Consider the following 15,524-nt stretch of genomic DNA (forward strand, 5'->3'; position numbering starts at 1 on the left):
GAAATAAAGCTAACAGAGCACTTCTGTGTTTGAGGGAAATATCATTCCTTTAATTTCATACTTTTGCTTCACTCCATTCTGAACCTCATGTATTTACCTAAGCTGGTTTCTGACCGATAAAGATATATTTTCTTTTCTTTCTTTCTTTTTTTGACTTTCTAATACAAAGCAGGCTCATATGAGTGGGCATGTGTCCCAGGGTCTGACCCACTCTGGAATTCAGTGAGAATAAAAGCCTTTTATTCCAAACTTGAGATTTTTAATGTCTTTATTATGTTGCGTTGTTACTTATGGCACATGATTAGGGCTTCTCATGTCTGTACTTTACATTTTTAATAAACACTATTCTAGAATATTCCAAATAATAGCAATTGCCTAAATTTCATCATCATCCTACTCAACTATTTTAGCTTTTGTACATTACCTTTCATATGCAAATATGTTTTTACATGTATAAACCTGAGAATACCAATTAGTCAGGTTTTCCTAAAAAGAAAGGTTAATTTTTTTTTTTTTTAAAGAAGTATAAAGCTGGCTGGGTGCAGTTGCTCACACCTGTAATCCTAGCACTTTGGGAGGCCAAAGCAGGGGGACTGCTTGAAGCCAAGAGATTGAGACCAGCATGGGCAACATAGTGAGACCCTATCTCTACAAAAAAATTTTTTTAAAAAAATTAACCAGGCATAGTGGTATGCAACTGTAGTCCTAGGTACTTGGGAGGCTGAGGCAGGAGGGTTTCTTGAGTCTATGAGTTCGAGGCTGCAGTGAGCTATGATTGTGCTATGTACTCCAGCCTAGGTGACAGAGTGAAACGCTGTCTCAAATTAAAAAAAAAAAAAAAAAAAGAGAGAGAGAATTCGATCAGCATATTCCTCTGTGCTATGGTCAGTAAGACAATTGGGAGACTTGGACCCTTTCCTCAGGGACAGTCACCCTAATGAAAAAGTCTACTAACCAGTTAGTCATGGCAGAAGCAACAAAGGCTTCTGTTACTGGATTTAGCATTTATTGTTTCCTAGTTCTCTATTTTGTTCTGTAGTGTCTAATTTGCTGTTAGTCCCATCCAGTGATTATGTATTTTGATCTTTAGAAATTCTATTTGATTCTTTTTCATATCTGTTGTTCTTTCCTATTTTCATGTTTTCCTTAAATACTTGGACATACTAATAACTGTTCAAAGATTTTTGTTTGCCAGCCAGGCGTGGTGGCTCATGCCTGTAATCCCAGCACTTTGGAAGGCCGAGGCGGGCGGATCACGAGGTCAGGAGATCGAGACCATCCTGGCTAACATGGTGAAACCCCATCTCTACTAAAAATACAAAAATTAGCTGGGTGTGGTGGCACGTGCCTGTAGGCAAAAAAAAAAAAAAAAAAAAAAAAAGATTATTGTTTGCTAATTCTATTATTTGTGTCATTTCTGGGTGTGTTTCTGCTGACTGATTTTTTTCCTGATTGTGGGTCACATTTTCCTGCTTCCTAGTATGTCTAGTAATTTTTATTTGGATACTGGACATTATAATCTTGTATGGTTGAGTATTTGGATTTTGTTGTCTTCTTTTATTTTTTATTTTATTAATTTTATTTTTTAGACGGAGTCTCACTCTGTCGCCAGGTTGGAGTGCAGTGGCGCGATCTGGGCTCACAGCAACCTCCGTCTCCCAAGTTCAAGGGATTCTCCTGCCTCAGCCTCTGGAGTGGCTGAGATTACAGGCACGTGCCACCACACCCAGCTAATTTTTGTATTTTTAGTAGAGAGGGGGTTTCACCATGTTGGCCAGGATGGTTTCAATCTCCTGACTTCGTGATCCACTTGCCTTGGGCTCCCAAAGTGCTGGGATTACAGGTGTGAGCCACTGCGCCCGGACTCGTCTTTTTTTAAAGAGTGCTGGGCTTTGCTGTAGCAGGCAGTTAAGTTACTTGCCGTTTGGTTTGATTCTTTTGAGGCTTGTTTTCAAGCTTTGTTAGGGCATGTCTAAAGTAGTCTTTAGGGATAGTTTAACTCCATTACTAAGTAAGATGTGGCCCTTTTAGAGTCTCTACTGAATGCCTTGAGTGACCAATTTTGAGTCTTCATTTTAATTGGTAGGAACTAAAATGATTTTTAGCCCTTTGTGAGCCCATTCAGTTCCCAGTCACTCTACCGTCTGATCTTGTGGAGTTCTACCCTACACATGTGTGTCTTAATATTCAGCAAAGACTCGAAGGAAGTGCCATGTGAATTTCTTAATTTCATTTTTTTGTAGAGTTCCTTCTTCCCCAGAACTCTGCCCTGCAGCTTCCAGCCCTCCAAGACTCTGTGAACTCGGATCTTCGGCTCCTCAAACTCACAGAGAATGCCATGCTCTGTGTAGGGTTGCTCATCCTACGCTGTGGTCTTGAATGCGCCGCCAGGCAAAAGCTGGGTGATTCCAGGGCTCTTTTCATTTGCTTTCCTTTTCTTTAAGATCACAATCCTGCGCTGCCTGTTGTCTCATTCTGAAAACTGTTATTTCTTACATTTTGTCCAGTTTTCTACTTGTTCAAGTCAGGAGAGTAAATCTGATCCCTGCTACTTCATTATGGCTGGAATTATTATCTATGAATATAAATGTTATTATCCATCATCTATTAATAAAAATTGTAGTTTTTTTCCCAAGTTATTTGATGAATCAGTTTTGTACTATTCCATCACTCTCATCAAAGTTATTCATATCTTTAAATAGTGTAGTAATTGTGCTTGGAAATTTAAGAATGTTAAATCTGCAAATGCAACAATCCACCTTTAAAATAAGAACAAAACCTGATAACCAGAACCAGATAAAGTTGCCAAGTCTTCTCTAATTAGCTAGTGACAGAGAGAGCCAGAATTAGAATAAAAATTAGGGAGGTAAGATTACTTATTGAAAAGGTCCCTATAATGTGCAGTACATTTACAGGGATTATTTAGTCAACTCAGCAGATATTCTTTGAGTACCATTTATGCACTTGATCTACAGGAGAAATGGGAAGGTGGTGAGGTAATGGAGGCAGGGATCACAAAGATGAATAAGATATGACATTTGTTTCAAGGCTCATTGTCTGTTGTGGGGAGAGACCACTAGATGAGTAATCATAAAACAATTGAAAGCAAATATGATACAATGTGTACCTAGAGGAAAGACATGTGGGGAAGTTGGGGACGTGTTGCAGAGGAGGTGGTATTTGATCTGGCTCCTAGATGAGGCATTGCAATTAATGTATCTTCCAAGGACAAAGTATTATGGGATGCATCTACATTAGGTCACTTAATATTTATTTTTACATTTCCATGTGAGGCCGAGACAGGCGGATCACGAGGTCAGGAGATTGAGACCATCTTGGCTAACACGGTGAAACCCCGTCTCTACTAAAAAATACAAAAAACTAGCCGGGCGAGGTGGCGGGCGCCTGTAGTCCCAGCTACTCGGGAGGCTGAGGCAGGAGAATGGCGTAAACGCAGGAGGCGGAGCTTGCAGTGAGCTGAGATCCGGCCACTGCACTCCAGCCTGGGCGACACAGCGAGACTCCGTCTCAAAAAAAAAAAAAAAAGAAAAGAAAGTGTATTCCATTTAGTCAGGATGGAAAGTTAGATACATACTCAGAAGATTGGCTTTATTGGTTATGTTGTTTAGCCCAAATATTTCCTTATCTTTGTTCACTTGGCCTAGTTTGGATTGAGAGTTAGTGTGAGAGTTAGGGTGTCTGAATATTAGCATTTCGACTATTTTTGTTGTTAATTATGTCTTTTAGCATTATAAAAGTATCTTTATTTTTCTCATTTAATATTTTTTGTCCTAAAGTATACCTAGCCTGTTATTAAGATTCTAATTCTTACTTTATTTTATTTGCATCTGACCTTTACCCATTCTTTCTGCCCATTCTTTTGCTTTTGAAGCACTTTGCTTTTAGTGTAGAATTGGATTTTGCTCTGTGAGCCAGCTTGAAATATTTTGTTTAATTCAGGTGAATTAGGCCACTTGCATTTATTGATTAGACTGATATATATGATTTCAGTTCTGTTACATTATTTGCTACTTTTATTATGTGTACTGTATTATATTTACTGTGAATGTTTCAGTGTTTTCTTTGATTGCTTCAAAAAAGGTTGAAAAATGCTTTCTTTTGATATTTAGAAATGCTTGTGTTCTTATTCTAGTAGTTCTTTGTGCTAGTATCTTTATACGTTGCTCTTAGTCCTGCTTTTCTTTTCTTTTTTTTTTTTTGAGATGGAGTCTCACTCTGTCACCCAGGCTGGAATGCAGTGGTGTGATCTTGGCTCACTGTAACTTCCACCTCCCGAGTTTAAGTGATTCTCCTGCCTCAACCTCCTGAGTAGCTGGGATTACAGGCATGCGCCACAACACCCGGCTAATTTTTGTATTTTTAGTAGAGACAGGGTTTCACCATGTTGGTCAGGCTGGTCTCGAACTCCTGACCTTGTGATCCACCTGCCTCGGCCTCCTAAAGTGCTGGGATTACAGGCGTGAGCCACCACTCCTGGCAGTCCTACTTTTCTTATTTGGGCTTCTACTACTTGGCTTGTTGGCTTTAAGTGATAACTTTGACTTTCACCAATTACCTATTTGGTAACCATCCTCTTCTTTCCTGCAGGGACTTCCCTACCCCCAGCAGTTTTATAAGGGCATTTTGCCAATTGTGGTATATTTCTCCCCTAAAGCACAAGAATTCTAGCTTCCAAAAGATGAAAACATTTTGCACCTCCCTGCTCCAACTCATCCCAGAGTCACACTTCCTACTACCTATTGGACCACACACAGCCCAGAAATGCCCTTTCAAGTCTCAGTGGCTCTGGGAAGACTCTGGGTGTCTGCATTAGCCAAGGTCCCAGCAGAAAACAGAAAGCACACTCAGCTGGGATTCTGAAGACAGCTTAAGGAAAGGGACTACTTATGGGTGTGTGGGCAGGGTTGGGGGAACCCACATGGGAGGGTGAAGCACCCAGAGGCTCATGACAGTGGGAAGCGTTACTACTCCTGGTTCTGAGCAGCAAGAAGAGGGATCACGGTTTGCAGAACAGTAAGCACTGGAACTCTGGGAGAAGGGTTGCCCAACAGGAGCTGTGGCACTGCCAGAATTGGGGTACCTTGGGAGATAGGACATCAGGGGAGGAGCTAGGTAAGAAATGCCCTAATTTCTGTCCACCTTCTGATCTCCTGTTGGTGCCATCAGCCAAACCCAGCTCAAAGGTGGAAGCACGGGGTGGGGACGGTGGTTCATGCCTGTAATCCCAGCACTTTGGGAGGCTGAGGTGGTAGGATCACCTGGAGTCAGGAGTTCAAGACCAGCCTGACCAACATGGTAAAGCCCAGTCTCTACTAAAAATACAAAAATTAGCTGGGCATGATGGCATGTGCCTGTAGTCCCAGCTACTTGGGAGGCTGAAGCAGGAGAGTCATTGAACCCGGGAGGCAGAGGTTGCAGTGAGCAGAAATCGTACCACTGCACTCCAGCCTGGGTGACAGAGCAAGACTCTGTCTCAAAAAACAAAACAAAAAGAAATGTGGACTGGATGTAGTGGCTCACACCTGTAATCCCAGCACTTTGGGAGGCCGAGGCAGGTGAATTACCTGAGGTCAGAAGTTCGAGACCAGCTTGACCAACAAGGTGAAACCCCGTCTCTACTAAAAATACAAAAATTAGCTGGGTGTGGAGGCATGTGCCTGTAGTCCCAGCTACTCAGGAGGCTGAGGCAGGAGAATTGCTTGAATCTGGGAGGTGGAGGTTGCAGTGAGCCGAGATTGCGCCACTGCATTCCAACCTGGGCAATGGAGTGAGACTGAATTAAAAAAAAAAAATAAGTGGAAGCACGGAGGAGACCAGGTGATACTAGCTGTAAGGTCAGCCTCTTGGCAGAGAAGGGCTGAACAAGAGCTGGGTTTAAGGCAGGGGCCAATAGTGAACAACTAACGTATTTTATTTTGAAGCTGGTCTCCTAAATTGGAGGTCTTTTTACTTTTGGAGCATATAATGCCTTATCCGCTGTTGGTGTTTGTAAATTTTGCATCAAACTGAAACTCAGGGTGTTGTCTTCTTACCACAGCTTGCCCTTCTGGGTGAAGGAGAAGGCCAATAGTTTGAAGAATGAGATACAAGAGGTTGAGGAGCTCAACAACTGGCAGCCAGCAGTGCCCTTAATTCTGCTCCTTCCTGGTGGGTTAAAGAACCTTCAAAGAATAGTGTAAAAACCGGAGGAGTCCACCGGGCATGGTGGCTCACTCCTGTAATCCCAGCACTTTGGGAGGCCGAGGCGGGCAGATCATAAGGTCGGGAGTTCAAGACAAGCCTGATCAACATGGTGAAACCCCGTCTCTACTAAAAATACAAAAATTAGCCAGGCGTGGTGGCACACGCCTGTAATCCCAGCTACTCGGGAGGCTGAGGCAGGAGAATCGCTTGAACCCAGGAGGTGGAGGTTGCAGTGAGCTGAGATTGTGCCACTGCACTCCAGCCTGGGCAACAGAGCGAGACTTTGCCTCAAAAACAAACAAACAAACAAAAAACAAAACTGGAGGAGTCCAGAAGAACAGGCTTTTGAGAGGCTTCACAATGGAAAGGAGGGCAGGCAAAGTATCTCCCGGAGTGGATGTGTCTTCTGTCCTGAGGTGGTCTCATGGGCAGATGTCATAGCCAAGCATTGAGGGTTGAGTGTATTGGTTGAGAATTGTTAGTTTTGTAATGGAAGAAAACCTTTAACTCCATGCCTCTATCCACAGGTGCTTTGGACTTTCCAAGACAATCCTGAGCATACACAGGCCCACAAAACATGTGCTGACTGCACTCTGGCGAGCCTTTTCCAGTTGATGGTTTTTCTCATGTGACTGTTCTAAATTCAATGTTTGACCCTTACGAGGAAGTGTTGTGCTTTGCTTTTTTAAAACTTTATATTTTGAAAACTTTCACATTTACAGAAAAATTGCAAGAATTGTACAACAAACACCTGCATATCCTTCACATAGATTCTATCAATGTTAACATTTGTTCAAACTTTCTCTCTCTCACAATATTACAATTACCATTTTGCTGAACTCTTTGAGAGTGAGTGGCAGATATTGTAATGCTTTACACCTGTATACCAACATACCTCAGCATGTATCTCCTAAGGTCAAGGATGTTGTCTAACAACCACAACACAAATATCAAACTCATGGAATTTAATACTGATAAAATATTATTAATATTTAGTCCACATTCAGTTTTAGTCAATTATATTTAGTTTTCTAAGGATGCCCTCAAATCAATCATAAAATACAGACATTATGTGAGTGTCTTAGCCTGTTCAGGCTGCTATAACAAAATACCATAAACAGAATGGCTTATAAACAATAGGAATTTATTTCTCACAGTTCTGGAGGCTGGGAAGTCCAAGCTCAGGGTGCCAGCAGTTTCAGTGTCTGCTGAGGGCCAGCCTTCTGGCTCATAGACAGTACCTTCTTGCTGTGTCCTCATATGATAGAAGGGGTTAGCTAGTCCTCTGGGGTCTCTTTTACAAGGGCATTAATCTCATTCATGAGGGCTCTGATCTCATGACCTAATCGCCTCCCAATGACCTTATCTCCTAATACCATCACCTCGGGGATTAGGTTTCAACATATGCATTTTGGGGTGGGGAGGATAAACATTTAGACCATAGCAGTGAACTTTCATTGCTTTTGGTAAAACCATTTTCATTTTATTAATACCTTTTGGAATGTTTCTCTAATGTTAACTTGGCACATGTCAGAAAAGCATGAAGGCTGGATCTATACCAGGTAAGTAATACTGTTGCCCTGTAGCTGCATTCCTCACTCCAGTGTTGCCTATCTACAATAGCCAAGCAGGGTGAGAGCTCAGTGACCACCAGTCATGAGTTTTAGGGCCTCCTGTCAATCAGACAAGAAGCAACCATTTGGAGGAAAAGGTGAAAACAAAAGCTGCCTCACAGGCTCTGACACAGTCAAACTAACGGCTCTTGGCATTTTTATAGCCAATCCCTTTCTCCACTAGGGAACCCCATTGACTGACTAATGAGGGCTGCAGATCTAGTCTCCCCAAAACCTTAAAGTGGAAAGAGATTGGGGCCCATGCTGAGACTTAACGTGTCTATGACATGAGCATGATTTATTTCCCATGTCTGTTGTTTCCAGTCACAGCCAAAGTGAATGAAGCAGGTTTAGAACACAATACATTTAGCCAGGTGTGGTGGCTCATGACTGGAATCCCAGCACTTTTGGAGACCGAGGCAGGCGAATCACTTGAGGTCAGGAGTTCCAGACCAGCTTGGTCAACACAGCGAAACCCTGTCTCTACTAAAATTACAAAAATTAGCCAGGCATGACGGTGGGCGCCTGTAATCCCAGGTACTCAGGAGGCTGAGCCAGGAGAATCGCTTGAACCCAGGAGGTGGAGGTTGCAGTGAGCCAAGACCATGCCATTGCACTCCAGCCTGGTCGACAAGAGCGAAACTCCATCTCAAAAACAAAGAAACAAACAAAAACCACAGTGCATTCATGGCACCTTCATATGTGCCTCTAGACTAACTGGCAGAGAGCATGGTGCCTACCGCCAGCTGCTGTGCCTGACCACTCCTTGGGTTAACATCAGCATACATCTGTGCTAATCCTCTGGCCCCTGGGTCACAGGCCCACCCCTGCTCCTAATATAATAATTAAAAAGAAAACCAAATAATTTTTAAAAAGACAAAGGCTGCCAAGAGATTTTTCCAGAACACATTAACTTCTGAAAAAATAATAATTTTTTGTGCCTCTATTACTTAAATATAAAAAAGTCTTCCTTCCCTCTAGTCAACAACAACGTCCCACCCCTAAAAAAAAAGTCAACTGCAACCACCATGTGGGTTAGTAATGGAGGACACAATATAGAACAAAAAAAGATTCTGCAGAGATTTCCTGATGGGATTATCTAGGTGGCACAGGAAACTGCTCTCAGAAAGTTCCCTGGTGTTTTGGAAGGAGGGTGTCCTACACCATAAATATATTAAGAAAAACAACTGGCTGGACAAGGTGGCTCATGCCTGTAATCCCAGCACTTTGGGAGGCCGAGGCAGGCAGATCACGAGGTCAGGAGATCGAGACCATCCTGGCTAACGCGGTGAAACCCCGTCTCTACTAAAAACACACAAAATTAGCCAGGCGTGGTGGCGGGTGCCTTTGGTCCCAGCTACTCGGGAGGCTGAGGCAGGAGAATGGTGTGAACCCAGGAGGAGGAGCTTGCAGTGAGCCGCGATTGTGCCACCGCACTCCAGCCTGGGTGACAGAGCGAGACTCCGTCTCAAAAAAAAAAAAAAGAAAAACAACCAAAATATAGTTTTAGAAGGTTTGGAGTAGTCTCTAGGTTTCAAAGAGGTCTATATAATTCCTAGATGCTGCTCTAAGTAGATATGATTTGATTCCTTTTTCTTTTAATCCAGGCCACAGAAACCATGAGTAAAAACAAAAACAAAAGCAAAAAAACCCCACACAACTGTTAGATGATTGAACTTCTGGAGTTGCAGGACTACATTTCATCCCCTGAAAATCAGGGAAGTTTTCACTGGATCTGGTGTTCTCTGTGGGTACATCTCGATGGCCAGGCCTTATTCCATGGCACCTCAACAGCTGGCAGGGAGAGTTCCACTGCCAACTTCGGACAGCATCAGTATGTCTGCATGTGTTGGGGAGATAAAGGCATAGAAAAGGCCACTTGGGAAAAATATGTGCATATCACAGCTGTTCCAGCTTTTGCTTCTTTCCAGCTGTTCCAGCTTTTCTTTTGCTTCTTTCCAGCTGTTTCAGCTTTAGCTTCTTTCCGCTACAAAGAGGTTGAACCTGTTAGATGTAAAGATCCCCTTCAACTTACTGTAGGGTCTTTGGTAAATAAAAACACGTGTGTGTGCAGAGGTGCGTGTGTGTTCATTTCTTACTTTCAGTAACTGAAGTTCAATAGAAATAAACTATATGTGGCACTTTACAAGTAAATTTCTTGGTGTGCAATTTTACATTGCGCAGAGGTATTCTAATTTTGGATCCTGGGATAAATGAAAAATGGCCTCTGTGGACATGAGGAAACATTGTATTATTCAACTAGTGGCACCAACATTCAAATCCGTGATCTCTGAACTCCAAGTTACCAAAATGTTAAGATAGTAGGATATCAAACTTCTAAACTTCCACAGGGAATTTAGGAATATACTGTAGGAGTCCACTAATTGTCCACATTTCTAATAGGAGACACTCAGTTTGGTTAGTTTTGTTTTGTTCTTAGGCATCTGGGTCTCAAAATCTAGGCAGGTAAGCACATTGTTTACAGGACTTGACTTGGTGAAGGATTTTAGAGTTGGAGCCCTTCAAGATCATGTCCCTGTCCTGAAGAGGCTTTTCTTTCCTGGCTGGGAAATCAGGAGAGAGTACTTGGGTATATAATTACCTCTACCCAGAACTGAGCCACATGCCTGATGCGGGATGGTACACCTTTTTACAGGGTCTACAGGCCAAGTTCCTGGCACACTCTGGGAGAGGATGTGGGAGCCCATTTGAGATGACCGGTGTCCTTCCCATGCTGGGGAGCCCCAAGAGGGACTGTGGCCTGATCCCACCCTCAGGAATGGGGAGGCCACTACTGGCTGACCTGGGACCCAACACTGAGCCTCCTAAATCCATGCTATAATGCTTACATGAAAAGTAAACATTTCGTGGTGTGCATGAAGGGCCCTAGCCTTGTATCACATAAGCAGCCAAAATATCCCAATGTCTTATTTTCTGAGGAAATGTGTCTGCCTCCCCCAAATGTGGTGTGGGGGCAGTAGACAGATCCAGCTTCCAGTGGTGAAGCAGTGAGCAAGTGTATGCTCATCTGGCTAGAAATCTGTTCTTTTGTCCAGGCACAGTTGGGGCTGGAGTAATAGTTGGGTTTCTGTTAGACAGAATGGAGTAAGGAGCATAGTTATACTAAATATTCTTTGTTCTTTATTTAAAATTCATTTAACTGGGACCTCTGCTTTTTTTTTTTTTTTTTTGAGAAGGAGTCTCACCCTGTCGCCCAGGCTGGAGTGCAGTGGTGCCATCTCAGCTCACTGCAAGCTCCGCCTCCCAGAGCCTGAGTTCACACCATTCTCCTGCCTCAGCCTCCCGAGTAGCTGGGACTACAGGCGCCCACCACCACGCCCGGCTAATTTTTTGTATTTTTTTTAGTAGAGACGGGGTTTCACCATGTTAGCCAGGATGGTCTCGATCTCCTGACCTTGTGATCCGCCTGCCTCAGCCTCCCAAAGTGCTGGGATTACAGGCGTGAGCCACCACACCCGGTTGAGCTCTGCATTTTTATTTGTCAGAACTGGCAACTTACAGTGCACATGGCACAAAGGAGATAGATTTGAGGGCTAAGTAGGAGGTCAAGGTGGTGAGACTCTGGGATAACTTTGGAATGGGTGGCGTAAAAATATAGGAGAAGGAGAAATGGCAAGTGGATAGATGATGGTGTTGTTGCCAGGGCCATCTGGACCTCATGTATCATCTTTGTACAACTAGAGAATGATGCCCTCTTGGTGGACACAACCCTGTGGATGAACAGCTTGGTGAGCTGTGTGCAAGCTGGATTTAAACCCCCATGTCCTTGTGCAGTGAACTTCTTACACAACTGTATGCAGCAGTCTTGTGCTATTCACTGAAATGAGGCATGCTGGGGATGTACAGATTTTTTGGGAGGAGGTCAGTGTTCGGCAATTTGACGTTGAGGAACCTGTGACACTGGCAGAACTGTCTAGGGTGTAGCTGGGCATATAAACCTGGGGTCTGGATATATGCATGTGAAAAATAAAGCTCCTGTGAGAAATGTGTATTCTAAGCCTGTGACATGTAGATGTAGGGGCTAGATGTAAATTACACAATTGGAATATCCATCCCAAACTGAGCAATGAGCTCAAAAGGACCCTTAAACCTCAGGGCCTGAGCAAAAGCAAATTCTCTTTGGGATCACTTCACTTCAGGGCACAGGGGACTCCCTAGAGAACAGCAACAAAGGTGAACCCCTGAGAAAGAACTATAAAACCACAATTGGATCCACCAAAGGAATTGTCAACGGATGAAACTCCATTAGCTTTTCCCAGTGCTGGCTGAGGAATTTCTAAATGGGAAGGAGGGGCTTATGGATGGCAATCTGGTGGATGGGGTGGGGCTAGAGGACCTGTCTTGAAATGATATCATCATGCAATGCGTAATGACATTTTGATAAACTCTAAACTGCATATATGATGGTGGTACCATAAGATTATAATACCATATTTTTACTGTATCTTTTCTTTATTTATTGTTTTGCCGATGTCTTTTTAAAACAATTATTAGAAGACATTTTACTGATAAATGTTTTTACTACACCTTTTCTATATTTAGATACACAAATGCCATTGTGTTACAACTGCCTATGGTATTCAGTACAGTAACATGCTGTATAGGTTTGTAGCCTAGGAGCAAGGGGTTATATATACCATATGGCCTAAGTGTGTAATAGACTACTGCGTCTAGGTTTGGCGTGAGTACATTCTATGACGTCCTCACAACAGTGAAATCGCCTAACGATGCATTTCTCAGAATGTATCCCTGTCATTAAGTGACACACGACTGCATTTGCAAAGCAGGATAATATTTTTATGTAAATTATTATGCATGCTTATTTGGGGAGATGGTGAAGATTGTTGAGAGTCATTAACCCTGCCTCTAAACTGCCTTGCTGTTGCCATAGGCTTTTGCCCCTAATTTTAGCCCTTTCCTGCATAGTTTCTTGGTGGTAAAAAAACTGGATGAAAGGGAAACTAGAATTTCGATTGCTTTCTCTGCTAAGTAAATGTCAATCCATTCATAACCAGCTCCCCAGAGAGGGGTGAGGGATAGGGAAATGGGGACAATGCAACCTAAAAATCCTCCTGCTAACATCTCTGGTTGCCCTTTGTAAGTCGAATGGACTTCTAACCTCTTTTTCCTGAGCCAGAGTTTCTCAAATTGTGTTTCCTGAGTGTCAATAGATATATAAGAAAAAAGGTTTTTAGGGTCAAATTAGTTGGGAAACGCTATATAGTAAGTCCTCACTTTTATCATTGATAAGTTTTTGGAAACTACAACTTTAAGCAAAAGGATGTATAATGTAATCAATTTTACCATAGGCTAATTGATACAAACAAGAGTTAAGTTTCTATGGCATATTTCTGGTCACAAAACATCACCAAACTTCTAAATAAAGACAAAAACCCTCCTAATATTGAACAGTGAAATAAGTGTAAGCAGCCGGGCGCGGTGGCTCAAGCCTGTAATCCCAGCACTTTGGGAGGCCGAGATGGGCGGATCACGAGGTCAGGAGATCAAGACCATCCTGGCTAACACAGTGAAACCCCGTCTCTACTAAAAAATACAAAAACCTAGCCGGGCGAGATGGTGGGCGCCTGTAGTCCCAGCTACTCGGGAGGCTGAGGCAGGAGAATGGCGTAAACCCGGGAGGCGGAGCTTGCAGTGAGCTGAGGTCCGGCCACTGCGCTCCAGCCTGGGCGGCAGAGCGAGACTCCTTCTCAAAAAAAAAAAAAAAAAAAGAAATAAGTGTAAGCTATGCATACATTTAAGAAAGATTAGGCTGGGGCACGGTGGCTCACACCTGTAATTCCAGCACCTTGGGAGGTCGAGGAGGGCAGATCACTTGAGCTCAGGAGTTTGAGACCAGCCTGGGCAACATGGTGAAATCCCATCTCTACAAAAAAAATACAAAACTTAGCCAGGCATGGTGGTGCACGCCTGTAGTCCCAGCTACTCGGGAGGCTGAGGTTGGAAGATTGCTTGAGCCTGTGGGGTGGGGGTAAAGGCTGCAGTGACCCAAGATCGTGGTACTGCACTCCAGCCTGGGGCACAGAGTAAGACCCTGTCTCAAAGAAAAGAAAGATTAATAAGAACAAGATAAGTATTCCCGCTTATTCCAGTTCAGGGTGATAGGTGGCCAGAGCCTATCCCAGCACAAAGCAGCAATCAGCTCTGCACAGGACACAGGACACCATCCCATTGCAGGGCACACTCACACACACCCACATTCACTCAGACTGCAGGCTTGCAAATGAACCTCACCTGCACAGCTTTGGGATGTGGAAGGAAACTAGGGTATCTGGAAGAAACCCACACAGACAGTGGCCCTGGCTTCAAGTGGATTTTTTTTTTTTTTTTTTTTTTTTTAGATGAGGTCTCACCCCGGGTGGAGTGCAGTGGTGTGATCACGGCTCACTGCAGCCTCGACCACCCAGGCTCAAGTGATCCTCCCATCTCAGCCTCACAGGTAGCTGGGATCACAAGTGTGCACCACTATACCCAGCTAATTTTTCATATTTTTGTAGGGACGGAGTCTCACTATGTTGCTCAGGCTGGTCTCAAACTCCTGGGCTCAAGCAATCCTCCTGCCTTGGCCTCCCAGAGTGTTGGAATTACAGGCATGAGCCACTATGCCTGGCCTCATCAATGTTATCATGAAACGATCTTGCACAAAATGATGTTATTCAAGGATTTGCTGTATTAGCAAAGGAGTGTATTGGCTTCCTAGGGCTGCCACAACAAAGTACAATAAACTAAGTACAATTGAAACAAGATAAATGTATTCTCTTACAGTTCTGGAGGCTGGGAGTCCAAAATCAAAGTGTCAGCAGGGCTGGCTCCTTCTTGGAGCTCAGAGGGAGAATATGTTCCATGCCTTCTCTGCCGGTGGCTGCCAGAATCCTTGGCATTCCTTGACTTGGACCTGCATCACTACAGTCTCTGCCTCCTTCTTCCCATGATATTCCCCCTGTGGGTCTGTATCTTTTTTCTTCTCCACTTATAAGGACACTAGTCATTGGATTTAGGGACACCTACTCCAATATGATCTCATTTTAACTTGATTACATCTGCAAATACTCTATTTCCAAATAAGGTCACATTTATAGGTATAGCAGCGGTTAGGACTTGAACATATCTATTTTGGGGGAATACAATTGAACTCTCAACAGGCAGAAACAGATTTTTTTCATCTGACAGCTTCTTACAGGTTTTAATTTCAGTGAATCTGCAAGAGGGGAGGACATACAAACCATTTTTTTTTTTAAAAGACATATTTTATGTAACTGGTGTTCTAAGGAACATGTTTGGGGAAAAATGCCTTGGGTGAGTGAGGGGACTATTTAGCAGTGGCCACTTACTTTACCAAAGATTCGCAGTGACCGACCATATAGTCTGGTTCCCTGATGGTAGATGCTTCTTATGGCTGTCCCTCAAAAGATTATTGGCAGTCCCTGGAGCCTCTTTGTAAGGGTTCCCATACCTGGCTGGTGAGACTGTAGTAGTATGATGGGGGAGACTGGCCAAGCAGGGCATCCCGGAGGACAGTGTGTTTGTGTTCTGATGTTTGTGGCTACAGTGCTCTGGTTTCAGACATCCTGGGACTTCCATGATGTTGCATTTTCTGAATTCTGAAAGGGGATATACAATCTGATTCAAAGGTGAAATGAGGGACAGTTGACAGGGCTGTTTTATTTG

General features: G+C 43.4%; 1 protein-coding gene across 1 annotated transcript in view; it reads left to right on the top strand.

Annotated features, from left to right (window-relative positions):
* The window catches only part of SPATS1 (spermatogenesis associated serine rich 1), a 32,400-nt gene extending 26,200 nt beyond the window's left edge, over window positions 1-6,200 (top strand). Inside the window, exon 7 of the mRNA XM_038006138.2 lies at window positions 6,059-6,200. Within this exon, the coding sequence (XP_037862066.2) occupies window positions 6,059-6,200 (142 nt within the window). The remainder of the gene's footprint in view (window positions 1-6,058) is intronic.
* Window positions 6,201-15,524: the final 9,324 nt, after the last annotated feature.

This window comes from Chlorocebus sabaeus, chromosome 17 (genome assembly GCF_047675955.1).
Source record: "Chlorocebus sabaeus isolate Y175 chromosome 17, mChlSab1.0.hap1, whole genome shotgun sequence".
Taxonomy (NCBI): Eukaryota; Metazoa; Chordata; class Mammalia; order Primates; family Cercopithecidae; genus Chlorocebus; species Chlorocebus sabaeus.